Source organism: Papilio machaon, chromosome 2 (genome assembly GCF_912999745.1).
Source record: "Papilio machaon chromosome 2, ilPapMach1.1, whole genome shotgun sequence".
NCBI classification, from domain to species: domain Eukaryota; kingdom Metazoa; phylum Arthropoda; class Insecta; order Lepidoptera; family Papilionidae; genus Papilio; species Papilio machaon.
In genome coordinates this window covers 9,594,615-9,616,779 of record NC_059987.1, presented here as the reverse complement: position 1 = coordinate 9,616,779, position 22,165 = coordinate 9,594,615, and the positions used below count along the sequence as shown (strand labels likewise).

Here is a 22,165-nt window from a genome sequence, read left to right as displayed (position 1 = left end):
ATGTTGATTTGTTAAGCAGTTTATGCAATTTCTTGAATTTATATTATATTGACTCCAAGTCTAGAGATACTTAAAAAAACGGTAACTTGAAAGCATAAAAACATTTATAAAACTTTTTGGTTTAGAATACCTGATATGATTAAAGGTTAATTTTTATCGTGTATGTTAAAAAAATGGACGAAGATGTAGCAGATGATATCGATGGCTCCATTCATAGTATTCACGTCCGTAACTTCTTTTGTCATGAAAACTTAGAAATAAATTTAAACAGAAACGTAAATTTTATTGTTGGTCGAAATGGCAGTGGCAAAAGTGCAATTCTGACGGCTTTGGTGGTCGGTTTGGGAGGTAGAGCTTCTGCTACAAATCGTGGAAACAACCTGCATTGTAAGTTTTAAAAAATATATTAAATACCACAATCAATAGTTTTCATATCAGACATAATACTATTTTTTTCTTCCAGCATTTATCAAAAAAGGCTCCAACTCTGCCACCGTGGAAATAAAAATTAAGAATAGCAGTCCAAAAGCCTACAAGCACGATATTTATGGAGATTACATTACCATAGTTAGAAATATAAATGCATCAGGTGGCTCCAGCTATAAAGTAAAATCTGCCACAGGTATGAAAAACAATTAAATTATAAAATTTGTTCCTAATTTGGTGAAATAATTATCAATTAGTATGGATAGTGACTTGTTATAAGTTATCAATATTATTTGTATGAAAACCATGTCCTTTATTTACAGGTGAAGTGATTTCAACAAAATTTGAAGAAGTAAACACTATAATCTTAGCCCATGACATACAAGTGGACAATCCTATCTCTGTGCTCAATCAGGATGATGCGCGTAGCTTCCACGCATCTGATGCTAAGAAGATATATTCATTGTTCCGTAAAGCAACAAATCTCGATCAAACAGAAGGGAATTACTTGAGGTCACTTGAAAACTGTAAGAAGGCTGTCTCTATCTGGAACAGAAAAAATGAAGTAATTCAAATGTTGTTTCTATAATTTTTTTCCAATTATTCCTTTAAAAATTTTCGTGTATGTATAAAATCGAACCTGGATAAGTGTGAATCCTAGGGACTGCAATGTTGTTCTTGCTTATCTTTCTCTGTTACCCGAGCTTTTTGCTTATGAACGTTGTACGTTGGGTATAATGACTCTCATTCATCCAGATTCAATTGTATTTATCCTCATGAATTATTAACTTGAGCCATACGCATATTATCGTTATTATAGGCCTGTGCAGAATTGGAGAAAGAATATCAAAAGTGGAAAACAAGTTACGAACAGATGCAGTCACGTGACGAAATTGAAGCACAAAAACAAGCTTTACAAAATGAATATTATTGGAGTGAAGTAGCGGAGCTCGAAAAAGAGGTGGATAACATACAAAAACAACACGACAAACAGAACGAAAAATGTGAAAGACTATTGGCATCCTTGCGCAGGATGGAGGAAGAGTTTGGTGGCGAGAGCAGCGTAATTGCGTAAGTAAATTTTCATTTGCTTATTACTTGTTCGTATGTGTATATGTTTAGTTGTAGCATTACCATGTTATATTATTCAATGAGGTATATTGTGTTGTATTTGAATTAAAAAACAAGAATATTTTCCATCAGTACACTAAAAGCGCAACTGGAAGAGAAGACAAAGAAGAGGTCAGTTCTGGAGCGCGAGGTGGAGCAGGCGGAGGGCGAGGTGCGCGAGTTGCAAGCCGCCTGGCGCGCGGACCAGCTCGCTAACGCCAAGCTGTACAAGTTGCTCGACAGGGAGCGCACCAAGGTCACCGACTTGGAGAGGGAGATGAGAGAGAATTTCCAGTAAGTTTTGTTTTTTTGATGTTGTTTTTAGCTTAGTAAAATGTTTCACTAGAATACAAAAAAAAACATGAAAATTAATTCCGAAATTCTAATGTTTGTATTAATTACAATCCGTTAGATTCTAGGTTTCTAACGTAAAGAGTAATCAAAATTGAATATCTAGAAGATCTTCATCTGGAGTATGGAAGTAAGTGTGTGTTTGTTAGGTGTGAGGACGCGGCGGGGAGGCGGCGGCTGCTGGAGCAGGCGCTGGAGGCGGCGGAGCGCGAGGCGGCGGCCATGCGCGCGCGCTTCGACACCGCGCAGCACGACGCCGCGCAGGCCCGCGCTCACGCTGCGCACGCGCAGCAACCTGCAGATGCAGCCGCAGCGCGCGCTCAGCAACAGCGCAACACTATCAGTTAGTACAAGCAATATCGAGATAGTGGTCTTCATCTTATACTATTACAAGGCTAATCATGCATCAGCTTGTTTTGGCTTTGATGGTAGTTTTGAGTGTTGTGTATGTGCAGAGCAGTTGAAGCAGCAGTTACGCGAGCTGGAGTCGCGCGGCGGAGACTCGCTGGCGGTGTATGGCGGGCAGATGGTGGAGCTGTGCCAGCGCGTGCGCCAGGCGGCCGAGGCGGGACACTTTAGCGCTCCGCCCCGAGGACCCGTCGGTACGTCTGTTAGAACTAAATATTCTGAATTACACAACATTGAAATCATCTTCATTTTACATAATTTTTTACAGGACATTATCTGAAGTTGAAAGAAAAGAAATGGGGAGGCGCTATCGAGCATATCATCGGTGGTGCGATAAAGAATTTTTGCGTCAACAACGTCGAAGATTCCAGAAAACTGTTCGATATTATGAAGCAGGTATGAATAGATAATAACGCTCCCCACGGCTTTTGAACTTTTTTTTTAAATACATATTTAAAAGGAGGGATGTTGTACTTTTATTATAGGTGTACGGCAGCAGCTCGAAGCCGGGTGTGACATGCAGCGAGTTCCTGAGCCGGCAGCACGATGTGAGACGCAGCAAAGTGCGGGCGGCGGCCGGCGTCTGCGCACTCGACGCGCTGCACGTCCCAGATACTGTCGTCGCCAACTTCCTCATAGACAACCTCGCCATTGAGACCATACTCCTCGTCGCCGAACACGGTCAGCCACTGCTCGATACTACACCCTGAATGTGTTAAAATACAAGGCAGTAAAAAACTGATTGTTTGTATACATATATTGAAATATATACTAGATCAAATACTGCGACGCTAAATGACTACTTATATTCATTGTTAATATTATAAATGCGAATGTTGGGATGGATGGATGGTTTGTTTGAAGGTATGTCCAACGACTCAACGGAACTCGATGAAATTTTACATAAATGTTGAAAATATTCTGGAAGAACACATAGGCTACTTATTATTTTTTTGTTATCTCGCGCGAACGGAGTCGCGGGCGACAACTAGTTTATAATAAATTTGAATATTTATAAGTATATGCTATGTTCCTACAACTTGTACTACCAGAAAATAATAATAGTCAGTACAAAAGTCGGTTGTGTACAGAGGATGCGGTGCGTCTGGCGGATACAGAGGAGAATGTACCGGAGCGGTGCTCCAAGATCGTGACGCTGGACGGCACCGAGTACCATCCTGCGCCCAACTACCGCAGCTACGGCGGTGCAGCGCGACCTCTGCGCTTCTTACATCTCAGCACAGCCGAGAGGAAGAAGTAACATTACATTTTCATAAGCCATTAAGCGCTGCACAAACACATATAATGGCATAAGAACTAGCGAATGTGACAGTTAACACTAATCACTATCTGGTATGATATGTGTAGGCAGATAATGGGTGAGATTGAAGAGGCTGAGAGAGTGCTGAAGGAGATGGAGATGAAGGCGGAGCAGCTGAATGTAGAAGCTGCGAGGGCGAGGGGTATGGAGCGCGAGGCGTCGCGTGCGCTGCAGGCGCTGCTGGCGAGCCAACATGAGCGCGATGAGGCTGTGCGTAGTGCACGAGCCGCACTCGAACTGCAGGCAGCGCCGCTACAGTCCGTACTGGTCAGTCATACCACTCAGAGTCGTTAATTGGGCACAAAAGAACTTTAATGTAGCTTCATACTAAAGGAGACCAATTCACTATGGTAGAGGCAGATACTATGATTATCATCCCTTTATTAGAAAAAAAAATTATTGGTCATATACGGACACATAAAGTTATTTAAAATATTTTCTTGGGTAATAAAAAAATATAGTTTTGAATTTACTAAATGAATTTAAATAAATGTAATTATTTTTACAGATGGAAGAATTGAAAGTGTCAAAAGAGAAGTTAAAGACATTGAACGAGCAGGCGGAGGTGTGCGCGGCGAAGGAGAGTGAGTTCAAACAGAAGATACAAGAGCGGCAAGAGATATTGAACAGTGTTAAACCCAAGCTGGAGAAGGTCACCGCCGCATGCCGCAATCTTGCTGTAAGTACATTACGAGACTACTTTAATTGAATACAAAGTTTATTTTAAGTTTTTGGAACGAAGTTTCTTATTTTTTAAATATTTCTATCATACTAATATTATAAATGTGAATGTTTAGATGGATGGATGGATGGATGTTTGTTTGAAGGTATCTCCAGAACAGCTTAACGGATATTGACAAAATTTAGCACATATGTAGAACATAGTCTGAAAGAACATGCATATAGGCTACTTATTTATTTATTTATTTATTTTGGAAAATTTACACTTACACAGTTATACTTTCAAATATTACATGCCCCGCAAAACTGCTTACGCAGTTTGACTGCAGGTCACTCGCTTTACATTACTTAGATGGTTACAATGTATTTAACAAGTGTTTTTTTAATAATTGTTTAAATTTACCAAGTTTAGGCTCACGTCTTATGTCCTCAGGTAAACTGTTGAGTAAATATGGAACTCGTTTTTTTAACATTCTATCTCCATAGTAATTTTGTACCATGGGTATTTCAAATTTACCTTTCGACATAGAACTTGTGCCCGTTTTATGTTGCACCAAATTAGCGAATCGATCCTGTTTACTATGGTTATTTACAAGTAGAAGATATTTATGTTTCAGGCTAGCCGGTAAAATTTTACATATTTTATATAGTTTAGAGTAATCTCCTTTACATTGATTCTTTGTCTTTTTATTTACGAGTAAATACTTATTACCTATATTACCTATTTTTTATAATTCCACACGGACGGAGTCGCGGGCGACAGCTAATTCCGCATAAAAAGATGTCTAATTTATTATATAGCGTCTAATCAGTCGTATCATATAGCTATGAGGTTACTGATAAAAAACTCAATTTTCAAATTGAGCTCTCCAGACAAGTTGTGATACTGAATGTGTTAAAATGTCGTTATTATGATGATCTTATTTATAGTTACTAGCTGTCGTCTGCGACTCCGTCCGCACAGAAATAATAAACTTAATTAGTAGCCTATGTGTTTGTATAAGGTATGCTCTACATCTATGCCAAATTTCATCGAGGTCCGTTGAGTCGTTTTGGAGATACCTTCTAACAAACATCCATCCATCCATCTAAAAATAGGGTTTCTTAGTAAGAGAGGAAAATAAATGTTAATAAAAGAAAATAAAGACTGGCCACCATGCCAGGGGAGAACGAGAGGACGGCATAGTGCCGTGCATAAAAAAAAAATAGGGTTCTTTGGTTCTTCGGCGGAGTGATCCAAGATCCTATCCTCAGAAATACGTTCGGAAACTATAGCAAACTATAATGAATCATTGTTATTTAGGACGAGATAGAAGAGGAGCAGCTGAAGGTGGAGCGCGGGGTGTCTGAGCGGCGCGGGCTGCAGCAGCGCGAGCGCGAGGAGCGAGACAAGTTGGTGCGCGTCGCTGACGTGCTGCAGGAGCGCCGCGCTGAACTGGACAACAAGGTGCAGCTAGCAAACAACATATGTCCTAGGACTGAACAGACCAGGTATAGGAAAAGTACACAAATAAACATATTCATGCACACACACGTTACAACTATATGTATAATTGTGTGTAGAGACAAGGCGATCCTGGTGAACGAGCTGAAGAAGGTGCAGCTGAAGCTGAGGTCTATCCGTAGCGACGGGTTGAGCCGAGCCGAGGTGGCGGAGCGGCTGCTGGCCGTTGAGCGCTCATATCGCCGCACCAAGCGCGCCCTCGACAGCCTGCGACAGCTCATAGACGAGGTCACCTCTCACATATATACATACTGAACTCTGATCATGAATATGTGCATATTGTCTACAAACATAACGTACATAGTAATATGAAACGTTTGGAATAACATTTCGCAGCCATATTTAATGTGTCATTTAAATTTCGTTCATAAACAGTTGCAAAGCAAAATGTATTTGCATCGTAGCTTGCACGTAGCAGTCTACAAACGTCTACGAGAAAGCGTAGCACGCATTACTCACGCGAGTAAAATTAGAATTGACTTGCCATCTTTAATCATTTGAAAACTATCTCGCTCGTATAATATTTTTTGTGTAATATTTGACGGCTTTTATTATAAATAGTTGATTTTTTTTACAGATAAAGGCCACTACGAGCAAACATCTGAAATTGTGTCACAAAGTGCAGTCGCTGATAGCGCGCCGCGTACAGCACTGCTTCCAGTCGATACTCACACTTAGAGGGTACTCGGTAAGTTAAACTATGTTCAGTATACAATCCTTTATCAGATGTCACATCGGCAACGCGGCCATTTTATATTTTGCAAAAAATTAAGGGTCGAAATTAAAAGTACACCTTTATATTTTAAAAACTAAAATGTCGTATATTTTTATATATCAAATATTTTTTTTAATTAGGGTCAATTAGAGATTGACTATGCGAACGAGTCGTTGCGCATAGCGTGCGCTGGTCGCGGCGGGGGCGGGGCCGAGGGCGGGGCTCGCCGCGCCGCCTCCACTGCCTCGCTGTCGGGCGGCGAGCGCTCCTACTCCACTGTCGCCTTCATCATGGCGCTCTGGGAGTGTGTCGAGCTGCCCTTCTACTTCATGGACGAGTTTGATGTTTTTATGGTTAGTAATAAAACATTGATATTTAAGATTGAAAAATAAGTCTACTCTACTAAATCATTTAGAGATTTTGCAGTATGCTATATGTTGCGTCCTCAGGGTTCTATACAGCCTTTTTGGACATTTTATAAAATATTCTTTTTTTACATCATTCAGGTTTTGACGTGTTTGTTTTATATCTTGTACGCATTTTTATTTATTTTTTTACACTAAATTTAATATGAGTTTTCACCCAGAAGGCTCGGGCTCGATTTCCGGTACGGGAACCACAATGAATGAATGTGGTAGGAATGGACTGAAATAACTTTTCACTATAAATTTAATATAAAAAAAAACTTAAAAAATGCGTCAAAAACTGAATGAAGTAAAAAAAAATATTTTATAAAATGTCCAAAAAGGCTATATCGAACCTCGAGGCCGCAACACTATAGGTTTTTCAAATTAGTTTTAAACCGGATAGCAACGTAGTATAGTCGTCTGTTGTATACTTGTGTTTGGTGTTGTACAGGACAATGTGAACCGCAAGGTGGTGCTGGAGCTGCTGGTGGCGCACGCGCGGCGCAGCGCCGGCAGACAGTTCGTGTTCCTCACGCCGCAGGACGCCTCCGCCGTCACAGCCTCCTCTCACGTCACCATACATATGTACTTACCTTTTACTTCTTACCTTATGCTTAATGTTTGTAAGACGAAGAACTATTTCAGTGACCAAAAATTTTTTCTTACGAAATCAGGTCAAGGATTAAAGATTTCCATTTCTCTCTCATTTATTAATATCAATTTTTTTCGTAAGAAATATGTTTGAGTTGGTCGATTTATTTTATTATTTTTTTTAGGATGGCGGACCCTCGACCGTAGTACAAAGATGAAGAAACAATATGACTTTTGTTTACTCGTACGAGTGTTATTTTATAATTATATTTTATATACACCAGTAATTTTATAGGTTAAATAAAAAATCTATGATTAAGTCATCAACACAGTTTTATTTAATACAATTGACACCCGTGGCAACATTGACATGTGATATAGTGTGGGGTGTCATGTCGCGAGAATCGAACCCCGCACTGTCGGGGACCGGCCGCGCACCATGCACCTATGAGATCACGCACTATACGGAATACAAATGAAATGTACAACTTAAATATAATTAGTACTTGTTATATTAGCTTCAAATAAATTGATATAAAAATAACTTATATATCTACTAAGCGAACTACCTAACAATAATGGTTATATTATTTTCTGATATATATATAAAGTAACAAAATCCATTTCTAAGTCTTATTTATAAGGTGGGAGTACACCTTGACGTATAAGCGTAATCGTTCGACTTATATATAATATTTAAATTAACTAAAATTTCAGAACTCAAATTGTCCCCATTGAAAATTATTTCTACAATGTGACGTCACGAGTTCAATGAACTTACAACTATTACGATGAACTTTACAATTTTGTATAACACATGTCCACCACACAACTAAACATTTCTCTAATGAAAACTGAACATGTTATTTAGTGTTGATAAATAAAACATTGACTGTAATAAGGAGTATATAAAAAACAATACTTACTACATTTTATTAACCTTCAAAAATTGGAGCGAACAAAAAAAACGGTGTTATTTTGTCACCTGATAAAGTGATAAGATCTAAAATATTTATTCAGAGACATAGAGATATTTAAACAAAATATAAGATTTGTCCAAAATAAATGAGACATGCAAATTATTGGTTTACGACCTAATTAAAATTTGTATACAATTAGAAAAAGAAGCAGATTATATAATATTGTTTATATATTAAATAGATGACACATAACATTAATTATATAGTAAATAAACTCAGTTATATACATTATTGTAATCTAACAAAATTAATCAACACTAAATCACATCTGCAGTATATAAGGTAATTATATAATTCTTCTAAAGAACAAAGATCTCAATAACTTGTATCTAACTTATATATTATATATTATTGATGCAATTATATATTATATACTTATAATACATCACAAACAAACACAAGGATAACCGTTTAAACGAAAAAAAAAATCTTACTGGATCACTCGACTTGCGAACAAAATAAATAAATAATAAATATAAAACACAAGTGTAGTGATTTCATATTAAACGGTATACTGATTGTACTTAACATGCGTAATTATGTTATTGTTTGGATTAATTTTATTTCTTCTCTACTCTCTCTACGTCGTCCGACCGACATTCTTTGGCTAAATAGAGCTTCGTTTTTTATCTCTGACTATTGTTCGCCCATTGTATGTATTTTGACTATAATTCATACATAGTCAAAGATTTCTTTCTAATGTTACACTTTAATTGTGTCAAATTCAAACTTTTTCTGTCCGTGCATTTTTTTTTAAAAAAGATATGCAAAGTTTTCTCTAGAAAGTGAACATCTTGTCATTAAATCTAGTAAATTTTTATCTGAGGAACATTTACATGAAAAAAAGAGTTACATGCTACATACTTAAACGAAGAAAAAAAACTTGTTATAATTGAAATAAATAAATTTACAACCTTCTGATTATGGCATTAAAGTGTACGATTTGGAAATACAAGGGTTTTTTTTTCTTTTTCAAATAAATGAGATATATATATATATTAAATAATACTCTATATTAAATTAATGCGAACCTTAAATGAGTTATAAAATATTTTACAACAGAGTTATTATTACAAAACTATATAGCACTAAGATATATAACGATAAGCGTGAGTTCGCATAGCCGAAAACACTCACATAAACCATGTGTTTTGAAAACATGTTTCATGTAAATGTTTCGTCAGTGCAAACTCGATTTCTTCAAACAAAAGTAAATCATGGAATGTTATAACATATGAACACACCCATATCATTTACAAATAACTTATTCAGTTAAGATGAGTTTCCACTGTCGTATAACATGTGTCACAACAACTGTTTCTCTTTGTATAAACATATGATAATGTACGGTAGTTGAAACTGATGGATTTGTCAATATGTATGTATATTATAAAGAACCAAATACAAGTAGCAATTTTAAATACATATAATTGAAATGGTTTAAGATTTATAAAAAAAAATCTATTATTGATGGAAAATATTTTCAAATAAAGTTAAGGCGTTTCGGGACCAAGTTTCATAAGTAAACTATAATTTTATTTTAATACTAGCTATTGCCCGCGACTCCATTCGCACGAAATTGAAAAAAAACTTGATAAGAAGCTTGTAATCTTTCACACTATGTTCAACATCTGTGCAAAATTTCATCAAGATCCGTTGAGTCATTCCGGAGATACCTTCTAATAAACATCCATCCATACAAACTTTCGCATCTATATATATAAAAGAAAGTCGTGTTAGTTACACTATTTATAACTCAAGATCGGTCGAACTGATTTAGCTGAAAATTAATGGGGAGGTAGCTTAGAACTAAGAGACGGACATGGGAACTTTTTTATCTTGTATGGATTTTTTTTATTCCGCGCGGACGGAGTCGCGGGTAAAAGCTAGTTTATAATATTAGTAAGATAAGTTTATAAATGACGCATCAATTGAGAAATCAAAGTGTCATTTGTCACTACAAATTGCATACAAAATCACATTAGCATCATAAACCTGTTTTTTTTTTCGATTTAGTGTTGGCACAGTTTGTACTATTCCTCCATACATACATCAGCCGTCATATCTGAATTCACTCCCTTCTTACATATATCCTCTTTCAGACAATCCATACATTTCTTTGGTTCATCCACATTCAATCTCATTACTCTTATATATGTGATCATTTCTTCGCATAGTATATACAAAATGATATTGACATCAACTATCAAATTATAGTATCCAAAGTTCATACAAATTATTTATATCAATACTAGCTGTCGCCCGCGACTCCGTCCGCGCGCAGTTAAAAAAAATGAAAAATAGATGTTGTCCGATTCTCAGACCTACTGAATATGCTCACAAAATTTCATGAGAATCGGTCAAGCCGTTTCGGAGGAGTACGGGAACGAACATTGTGACACGAGAATTTTATATATTAGATATATTTTTAGTATAATTTTAAATTGGAATACTAATCATAACTTAGTGCCAGCCTAAGATTTCCTTCTAGTTGATAATTCATAAAGAAACGCTATGGTATTTCCCGTACAAAATTAGACTTTTTTTGAATGAAAATAATACATAAAAACTCCGAAAAAAAAAAGCATTAAAGAGTATTTTTAAGAAATATGATATTTTGTTGCAAAATGTAAAGTCAAAACATATATTGTCAAAATGTAAAAAATACTTAACAATAGCCTTTTTTCTTCAGAGGATCAGCAAAATTTCAGCCGTTATGTTTGAATGGGCTATGTAATTTGAGGAGTAAATATATTGTTTATAAGATAGTAGTGCTCTAAAAAATTTACATCTCTTCAAAATTCCGAGAAAATGTAATTAGTGTGAACACTTAATCTATATTAATTTATTAGTATATTAAAAAAAGCTGAAATCATATTAGTTCACTCTTGCATGCATTGTTATTTTGATTTTCTCGGAATTTTGTCCAGAATATAAATATAACTGTAGAGTGTAGTTATGTACTTTTGTTGACGTTATGTACTTATTTTTTCGTATATATTTTCAATGTATAAAAAAAAATTAGTAGAACCTAAAAGTATTTGCAACATATTGAAATTATTATAAAAAAAACACTTCCTTCAATTTTGTCCTTATCTAAAACCATTTCAACATTTAAATATCTCACAACAAAACATATGTTTTCGTCCGTTAACTATTGTCAGATCTTGACATCTCAACTGAGGTATTTCCCGCGCTGTCAATCGACAGACTATCCCTTATTCCAAAAGAAAGCCTAAATTTTATAAACAATACATCGCAAATTATACACAAAGTTTTATATTACAAAAAAAAAAAACCAAAAAGACACTTTAATATTATACAATTTCACTATGAAACAGCTTAATGGCCGCCATGTATGGAAAATGATGCATGTTTAAAAAATGTAGGCGTTCATTTTGGAATGGGTTATATAAATATTTACAATAAGAAGAGATAAATACAGGATGTTCAGTTCATACTTCAGCATGTAGCAAGTCGGGCACTTGCCTGGTGGAGGGCGTGGCTGCGGTGGGCGTGCCCGGCGTCTTCTGATTGGACAGCGGCGGCGTGGGCGGGTACATCTGCTCCGTGTTCTGTGTCGCATCACCCTCTGTACTGCTCGTCTGTTCTGATGTTTCAGGTTCATTTTCAGTTAATAATTGGTATACTTTGTCCTGTGGAAAGAAATTTCTATTTTAACTATGAACTTATTTCCCTTTGTTATGAGTCAGAAAGAAATAAGTGCGTCTTCTAATATTAGTTTAAAAGGTTAATAATTTATATAACACAATGGCTAATGCAACTTGACTACGACTGTACTGAAAATATTTTAACAATAACTCATTAAAATATCAGACACCCAAAAATTAAAAAAAAAATAGTAAAATAAAAAAAAGCACACACATGCACTTTCAAAACCACACAAAACACATACTATTACACACTAATTGTTTTTTTTTAATATATCTAAATATAATGTATCTTTCAATATGTATAACAACTAACACTTAATACCTTTAAAAAATAAATAAGAGAAGGCGCTGCCTCCAGAAACATAGTTTTAATTAGTTCGGGAGACGGAGCCCCACCAATTTTGTGAAAAATGGTTTTAAGAACAAAATATTTTTTTTTAATTAGTCTGTAGAATTTTTTTTAGACTCCACATAAGTAAATACAGAATGTTGTATATACTAACAAACATATCTAAGGTGACGTTGTGATGCTGTATCCGGTGGCTCTCGTCTCGGTTGAGGGCTGGACAGAGTAGTTGTAGGCCGGCGGCGCGCTGCACGAACTCGCCGTCTCCGCCGCGCACCACACTGGCCCCGCCCGCCGCGCGCACCACAGCAACGAAAGCCCGCATCCACTCGTAACACGCCGCCAATGACTCCCAGCTGTAGCCTACACAACATATATTCAATTATAACACAACTAGCGTTCGCCCGCGACTTCTTCAGCGAAGAATTAAAAAAAAAAAAAGTTTGCTACAATATTCCCGCAATCAGCTTCCTTCCAATGAAAATCCCGACAAAATCGTCCCGAAAGACAGACAAAAATATTAAAATTTGGTTTTCGTTATAGGTAAAGAAATTAAATAATTCACGTAACCGAATTAAGATTTTTTTATTTGGAGATTACATACCGACACCCCAATTTAATTAGATGTTTAGATATAAATAGATAATATTTTAAGGATACTGTAAAATCCTGAAAATGCCCATAGTTTGAAATATTACATACTAGCTTTTACCCGCCACTCCGTCCGCGCGGAATAAAAATAATGCACACAAGATAAAAAAGTTCCTATGTCCGTCTCCTAGTTCTAAGCTACCTTCCCATCAATTTTCAGCTAAATCAGTTCGACCGATCTTGAGTTATAAATAGTGTAACTAACACGACTTTCTTTTATATATATAGATTAACAAAAAAGTCTACATACCTGAAACCCTCATAGCGAGCTCTTTGTTGAAAGCGTGTGCCATTGCGGCGGCGGCCACCGTACTGTATGCGAAGCGATTAACATCAACATGCAGCACTGCGAGGTCGACCAGTTGTCCGCAAACTACGAACTCGAGCGAGGAGTACTGCGGGAAGACGAAGGTGTACCCGCGCAAAGCGTTCGCGGCCACATCACTCTCGCCGATGAGACGCCTCTTGGCACCGCGCGCTTCACTCGCCACCTGCATGTACACGTTCAGCCAGGCGTTGATGGTCAGCGGCGTGATGCTCCACGATAGCACCTTCAGGATCAGTAGCTCCTCCAGAAGGATCTCTTCCGTTGTGCAAGCTCCGTCTGTTACGTACGCGAACTCGCTCACTTTAGGTGGGTACACCTCTTCAACTTTGGCCGCGATAAATAAACATGTTATACCTGGAAGAGGGGATGAAAATAACTAAAATTTTCACATAAGATGTGGTAAGCGTGAGACCTTTTTAAAGTAAATTATTGAATTTTACATAATTTCTTTGAAACTGACAAAAATTTTTTTTACGAGTAACTAAAATAAAATGAACCAATAACTTCTTTCTCCATACACAAATAATTTAAGCTTAGTCTACATTTTATGGACTGCAAATATATATCCAAATAAGTCAACGAGGAAATAGCAGACCTTATGTTTCGATTGAAATTTTAAAAAAAAATATTTTAACTGGGGAGAAATTTCATAAATGTGCATGGCGACAAAGTGAGTGCGATATCGCGTGTGTATCAGTGCATGATATCGCTCGATAAATGTTAATGAAATAAACAGGACTCAATTCTATCTTCATATCATTCGATATGATCTTTAGCATTTGTTACGTCATTATGTCCTAGTCATTAATAGACGCCTATAAAATTTTATAATGTTTCAAAACAATCAACAACAGTGTTTTTTGATCCCTTTTTTAAGACTCCTAGAGTAAAGAGATTACAGTTACTATATTATAACCGAGTACTAAGATAGATACAAGCTGAAGAAGGGGAGGAATATTTTTTTAATTCAACAAACTTTGACAGTCGTATAAGACGAAGAAGTTCGTTACTAAATAATATGTTACCTATAAGCTGCAGCCGGCTCTTGGGCAGGTCGTCGGTGTGTGATAGATACCGGTCGATGTAGTCCACCGTCAAGTGGAACGTCTCCCGGTGCAGCTTGTATACCTCGCACACCTGCAATACACATACCTTGTTGTACAATTTGTTTCCTTACACCAGGGGTTCTTAAACTTAATTTACTACAAAACCTTTATGGGAAGGTATCTTAGATTCTAGGTTTGATTACTCTAGGCCCTAAAATTTGTAATTCTTTTCTTGCATCCATCGTTCAATTTGCGTCCTAAGTTTTTGTACATTCGACATATCAATATTTCATATCTATACTTTAGTATTTTTTTTAGAAATTTTTAACTTTTTTTAATTTTAACACACTTTAATATATGCTTCCCAGCACAATAATACTACTAATAGCTGTAGTATTCCAATGTTTCCATTGCTTAAACACATGTACTAAGCAATATCTCTGTTTTAAAAAGACTCTAGTTGATATATGTTTGGTAACAGGTATTTCTAAAATGGATATTCGCGAAACTGATCATATTGTTAATGTTGCCAAATGAGACATCGGAAATAAATGTGATAAAATCGTAAATAGTATCCCTTAATCATTGGTGTCGGAATATTGCTTCTGTTTTCTAGCTTTACCATTATTGACAGTGAATAGAATTGAGACTTAGCTAAAATTACTCGAATTCAAAAATATGTAAATATTTTGGCATTCGATTTACTACACCAGCAAGATAATAAATTCATAGAACAATATGCACGATTTAATAGTTATTTAGTTTCCTTCCTTATAAAATTTTTACTAATCGGGTATAACAATAAAATACTCATGCCTGTTCGTATAGAATTATAAAAACTATGGATTTACAGTTTGCGAAACGGTGTTCGCTTTCGGCCTCTAAATTTTTGTGAATTTATGGGTCAGTCACCAGTCAGATAATTACTGATAGACGTTAAAACTGGAATACCAGTGGAACGCAAGTTCTTTCGATGCAAATCACTGGCTTTAAATAAAAAATCTTACTAATATTATAAATGTGTATGTTTAGATGGATGGATGGATGTTTGTTCGAAGGTATCTCCGGAACGGCTCAACGGATCTTGATGAAATTTGGCACAGACGTGGAATATAGTCTGGAAGAACACATAGGCTACATATTACGTTTTTTTTTTCATATAATTCCGCGCTGACGGAGTCGGGGGCGACAACAAGTATTTAATAAATGTATAAACATTGTCAAATGATTTGGATTTCTGTTCTTTTTAATCTACCTTAGCTCTTAACATGAAAATAGTCATAAAAAAAATGACGCGTTATAATCAAGTAGTCGAAAACGAATATTTCACAGGAAATCATTTTAATTTGGTACTAACAAATTAAAATCTAATGGGATTGCTATGCGATCAGTTGGGAAACGATGTGATGTTCACTGGGTCGAGTAACGGGAAATCACGCTGAATCCTTTTTAGGGCTCTTCTTATCTTAACCAAAAATAGCGACAATAATGGCCGATGTAATGATGTCGACAAATTCCATTTAAAGACTTTGCTTAATAATAAGTATCCTAACGTATACATTTTCGATTCGTATAAGTAAATACAACTTATTTTACAATTTTAAAATATCAAGTTAACTGCCGTGCCTTTTCGTAATAAGGCGTAATATGACTCACTGCACACAGATTTTTGTGCATTTCGATTTATAACTTTAAGAAAAATAATAAAAAGAAGAGTCTTTTGACGTAGTCTATTAACTGTTTTCAATAAGAGTGCGAGTGATTTAAGGCACGTGACAAATAACATGGACGCTACGTCAAGATACGTACTCTACGTTTCTCGCCACCGCATTGGGGGCACCAAAGGTCTACTAACGCATTCCATCTTATCTACCCCAACAAAATAAAGTTTACCAGAGATAATGCTCCTTTATTGGAATCTTATTACAAATGATTTGATCTCAAAATGTTTGTGTTCTGTCTTATATCACGTATAGAAATTTAGAAAAACAATCATGAAATTAATACTGTCTTGACAATTTTTTTTTAATAAAACACTCAACAACATTTAAATTAACTGTATTAACTCAAAAATACAGTTAGACACTGTTTACTTAAACACGTGTTGTAATCCTTTGGCCGCCGGTCATTGATATTAAGAACGTCGACACGATTATAAAATAGTGTTTTTAAATAGGTATCACGAAAATAGCTTCCGGTATAAGTATTTGTGGTAAGAGCGTCGGTGACTCAGGGGTTAAGCACTTGACTTGCAATCTCCAGGTCCTGGTTCGAATCCAACTATGTACCAATATTTTTTTCGATTTACATATGTACATTTATCAGACGTTCTTACGAAGAAGGAAAACATCGTGATGCTACTACCTACACAAATCTGAGAAGAAATTCAAAGATATGATGTCACTGGGCCAGCCTAGTTGACTATGGCCTAGTCATCCCTAACTTAGGGTAGGTTACGAGCCCCTCGGTGGGGACGTATAGTGAGCTGATGGTGATGATAAGTATTTGTTAATTATTTGTCGAGATCGCATTTCGGAAGCTTACTCATAATCATATTTCAATTTCGTGATTACTGGTAATGTCAATATCAGCGTCCCATAAGTAGGATGACATAATAATTGAAACACTAAGTTTTTTATGATTAGGCTCTCAGTGTAAATTTAATTAAAGATTTCTCATTCGATTTTGTGCCCAGGTTCTTGTATTCTGTATCTATTCAGACTTCATTAATAACCAACATAACTTTTTTTTTTTAGGAAATTTTGCATTAGAGTTTATTTCTTCTTACATAACGTTTAAAACGAGACGAATAGTTCGTTCACCTGATGATAATTAATACGCCCTGCTCATAACAATGTGCTACGTGTTCTGCACGACTTTTTTTATACAAGAAACCAATTTGAAAAAAATACAAAAACGATACTTAGATGCAAAATGTTCTTAGCTTTAGTCGCAACATTCTTTATAATTCTGAACACAATTAATTGGGTTAATAGTCACTACGAAGTGTAGCCCACTTGCCTCTACTAGTTTGTAAGTAATTGAGTAACGCAGGTTTACACTATTCGTTTGTCATGTTGAGTGCTAAGATATACATTTCCCAAATTTAGTCAAAAGGCTTCCCAGAATTATATCCAACTCGATCCTAGATAATTTCAATCATTCATTGAAATGGTACAAACAGTAATGGTATTTCGTAATCTGACAATGGTAACGATACATTATAAAGACTTAATGATAATTGTTCCCAACATATTAATAGATTACGCCAGTTTTTGAGCGAACTTGGATTTGCTATTTTAAAAAAATACCCACGCGGCGTACACAAATTACAAATAGAACCATAGATATGTTCTAAGAATACTACAGATATAGAAAATTTGCAAGTTGCTAAGGAATAGACTCTATAATAAATCACTATTTTTTTTTTACTTTTGCAATGAAAAATCTAGCGCACGACCTCAATCTCGCCTATGTTAGGTTGCTATTTGGTGAAAATGCAAACAACAATAATCTGAAATCTAAGCAATCATCACGAACATCTTGTCGTCAAGCGGAAATTTAATATTGTAATTATTACAAAATCAATATTTTCTACGTGATAAAAATTAGATCAACATAATGGCTTGTAACAATCGAAGCATATACTGAAAGGCAGTCGGACTCAGTGCGGAGCTCCTAAGTTTCCGTCCAAAATAAATATTTTTTTTAACTATAAGGATTACCTTCAACTTAACCGTCATTTCAGCTTAATTAGCTTTAGGTATTTACTTAATTGATTACTGATATAGAGCGCTCAGCTTGTTCTTAAAGTTTTTAGACATCAATCTCTTGACATCTTAAAGCACGACTGCTTCGAAGGATATGGGTAAAATAAATAAAGGCAAGACATTAGTTCTAAGACGTAGATTTTATGTTAGTTATCGAATCATTTTTACGTTAGATTATAGAAGACACTTGAGCCTGTCACATTTATCGCGCAACAAGATTCTGCTTGAAATATAAGTATTACTAAATCTATTGAGATATTTATATGTATTGATATATTACTAAAATATAAGTAATCTTACTAATATTATAAATTCGAATGTTTAGATGGATGGATGGATGTTTGTTTGAAGGTATCTCCGGAACGGCTGAACGGATCTTGATGAAATTTGGCACAGATATAGAAGAGTCTAGAAGAACACATAGGATATTTTTTTTTATTCCGAAAAGGCGACATCTAGTACAATATAATTATCTTCTCAGTGCGGTTTACAATACGGATGTAATAACCACAATAGGATAACAATCGGATACGTATACCTACTCTCGAAAAATTAATGCTTCAGTGTTTAAATATAAGTTATAGGTGTAACAGAACTTATTCATGGAAAAAATATACAAAAACGATACGGTACTGATTATAATCTCAGAGGAAATAGAATTTTTAAACCTAATCGATTTCTAAGACGGTTAATTTATTTTAATATTAGCTGTCACCCGTGACTTCGTCCGCGCGGAATTAAAAAAAAAGTAATAAGTAGCCTATGTATTCTTTCAGACTATGCTCTACATCTGTGCCAAATTTTATCAAGATACGTTGAGCCGTTTCGTAGATACCTTCAAGCAAACATCCATCCATCCATCTAAACATTCGCATTTATAATATTAGTAAGATTTTACGATTAAATGCTGATGTACTGTTAAAATAAGTAAATTATACCGACCACTGATAATATTTAATTTCGGAATCATCCGAAAATATTTAGTTAACAAATATTTAATTCGAAGTATATTGAATTATAGATTGCACCAATAAGTTTAAAGGTTCAAGGTCTAGTGATTACAATACGCTAAATTACCTATAACCTCGATAATATGCGGTAACTTAGATATTACTAAGGTATACTATTGTATGTTACCTACGCTGTCCCTAAGTATAGTTTTCTTTCATTAAATCTACACTAAGGATGACAATTAGACGACAGTGCCAGATACCATGAGTGCCTGTGATCAAAATCTCCGTCCGAAACATATTGTTCTCTGTTTTGTCAAAGATAATGGACAAGGATGACGATATTTTCGTATAGTGATTTTAGTCTTAGAAACGTCATTAATCGTCTATTGAAGAAGTTCGACAACGTTTTTATAGATAGTCGAAATTGTATAAAACACTAGTTACGTAAAGTTTTACGATTTATAAAAAAAAACATATTTTTAAGAGACATTTTTTTGTATTGATAAAACAAAATGCAACTATGAAATTTAAAAAAAAGAATACAACAAAACGATAGATTAGAGTCCAAACGCGATGGTTCTGAAGAGGTCAATGAACATTGCAAAAAAGGGGTCAATGCTCCCAATGTTACTTCATAGACCCATTTATACATGATATACAATATTTTTTCAAACAAACAAACTGCAATACTTACATTTCCTATTTAAATCAGTGGTAAGCAGCATGGAAATAAATAGTTTGCATGTAATTTAATAACCATTTTCATTGCATATATAAATCTTATTAACACAACTAGCAACTATAGTAAAGACACTGAGAATGTACTACAAAAACCTTAATTTAAAAAAAAATCAAATGAACATCTCTACAAACAATACAAGACCCTGCTTACCTCATTCAGCCAGTCCAGTAATATAGCTCGCATCCTCAGTTGTAAGTTAGGATGATTGTCAAACATGTTAGGATTTCTCCTCATACTGGATCTAGCGTCTCCCTCACACATACTTTTCCAGAGATCATTCTGGTCCGCCCAGTACAGTCCTGGCAGAGGACATTTTCTTTTTGGTGGAGTGGGATACTGATATTTACTTGTACTGCAAGTGAAGTAACTTTGATAAAAGATCTGTTACATAAGATCTACTGTAACATTAATAACTCACAGATTTGTAAGTGCATATATTTTTGACCAATAAGAAACTTATACCCTAACTTACCTTGGCCTTTTGTTGGAGTGCGGTGTAGAGTCGCCTCTGGCTACATTTTCTAAGGGACTCAGAACATAATTAGGAAGCTCAGGTATACTCGGTGGGCTTAAAAAGGTATCTGGGTTATAATCTATGTCTGTGAAAACACTCCTGGGTTGCTCATTGTTTTCATAGTGAGACCCCTCATCATCACTAGAGCAAGATGAAGATTCAACAACAACATTGTGTGCTGACAAGTCAGTAAACTCCTCTATTTTGGGTGATCTCTTGAGGGGTGGCATGTTCTCCACCTCCTATAAAGGAAATTAATCATGTATTGATTTCTATGCTTCTGATTTCTAATTAGTACATGCAAAATTAATAATTAGTGCACACTACCTCATCGTCTGATGAATTTCTCTTCCTTTTGAAGCATGGCCGATTTATATGACCTTCACTGGAGCTACTGCAAACATAAGATCAAATGTAAACAAAGTCTACAAGGAACTTTTACTGTCTACATTGGAACACATACATACCCCGTTTGAGCCATCGTAGAGGCGACAAATCAGCTGGCACGGGATCTATACGGCCTAAAATATGTAACTAATTTAACAAGTTATCAACAACATAAAAGATATCGCCAGAAAAACTACATTAATAGCTTAAATTACCGCATGTCATGTCGAAACCGCAAAATAGGGTTATGTCAGTTGACAAAATCAATCGAGGACAAATTTCCATTTTTCTCGGGGGTTTATAAAAGTTCAGAGGTTTTAGAAGACTGATATAACAAAAAATATCGAAATAAAATACATTAACATAGCTATTTTGGCTTTCGAAAAGGCAGCGTGCCCCCTGCTGGTTGGCGGGAGATTTTTTTTCAGAGTCATTTTAAAGCAATAGTAGGCGGTAAATGTTATGATTTCCTAGTTTTATAATCAGAAGAATATACAAATTATGCATTTAGATCATAAAACAACGAAAACATCTAAGTCAGCAGGTAAAATAAATGCCACGAATCCGTCACAATCGCGCGCGAAATCCTCCGTCACCGCCATTAGACACGTCGCAAGCTTGGGTTTCTCGCCCCATCCACTTTAGGAAATTGATATAAATAGCACATTTGCGATGCTGTGATAATGTCATATACATAATTTTCACGAGTACTACATAAAAACCGAATTAAAGACTGTTTTACAGGTATTGTCAATGACAGCATAAATGGCAAAGCTTATCGTCGACTGCAGGTTTATAACCTAATTATGTGTAGATTTGATATTTACTTGTAGATTTTTTCATATAAAAAGATACTGTATATTCTAAGCAACATAAGTAGTCACTTAGTACATACCTGGTCATTCACAAATTGATGCAAATTCTATAGAACAAAAATTCCTTGTTAATGAGAAATCAGTTCTCAATTTAGATCACAATTTCACTATTTTTAACACTTTATTTTACAGCTATGATATTAAACGGATGAAAAAGCAATTAAAATACTACACTTGGAGTAATTTACTACATTTACATGCTTCTTTTCAGCTTTCCACGGCTCGATTACGCCCGGCTTTCCGCGCGAAAATGTCGCGGTAAAACGTCTAGCCTCTCTGGGTGATTAAATAGCTAACTTCACGATTGTTTCTTCTGAAAACGTTCGTCGTTATCAAATCTATTCCTATACACGACTTGAACACAAACGTTTGGAAGAGTCAAATA

At 35.6% G+C, this 22,165-nt stretch overlaps 2 protein-coding genes across 2 annotated transcripts; one reads left to right on the top strand and one right to left on the bottom strand.

The window, feature by feature from the left end:
• The first annotated feature begins 32 nt into the window (after positions 1–32).
• LOC106713906 (structural maintenance of chromosomes protein 6) lies at positions 33–7,778 on the top strand. Its single transcript, XM_045681567.1, has 18 exons — positions 33–387; positions 464–622; positions 750–991; positions 1,247–1,497; positions 1,630–1,830; positions 2,037–2,230; positions 2,343–2,489; positions 2,564–2,691; positions 2,781–2,976; positions 3,387–3,552; positions 3,664–3,883; positions 4,125–4,295; positions 5,601–5,788; positions 5,861–6,029; positions 6,379–6,489; positions 6,657–6,869; positions 7,375–7,508; positions 7,700–7,778. Exons 1-18 carry the CDS (start codon positions 174–176, stop codon positions 7,719–7,721), a joined length of 3,126 nt encoding a protein of 1,041 aa, XP_045537523.1. The 5' UTR covers positions 33–173; the 3' UTR covers positions 7,722–7,778.
• A 3,810-nt stretch (positions 7,779–11,588) lies between these two features.
• Positions 11,589–22,010, bottom strand: LOC106713917 (G1/S-specific cyclin-E). The gene is made up of 9 exons (XM_014506821.2): positions 21,801–22,010; positions 20,986–21,039; positions 20,846–20,912; positions 20,477–20,760; positions 20,155–20,356; positions 14,519–14,630; positions 13,416–13,847; positions 12,672–12,877; positions 11,589–12,150 (listed from the first exon to the last, which is right to left on the bottom strand). The coding sequence occupies exons 2-9, from the start codon at positions 20,997–20,999 to the stop codon at positions 11,950–11,952; spliced, it is 1,518 nt and encodes a 505-aa protein (XP_014362307.2). The 5' UTR covers positions 21,000–21,039; positions 21,801–22,010; the 3' UTR covers positions 11,589–11,949.
• Positions 22,011–22,165: the final 155 nt, after the last annotated feature.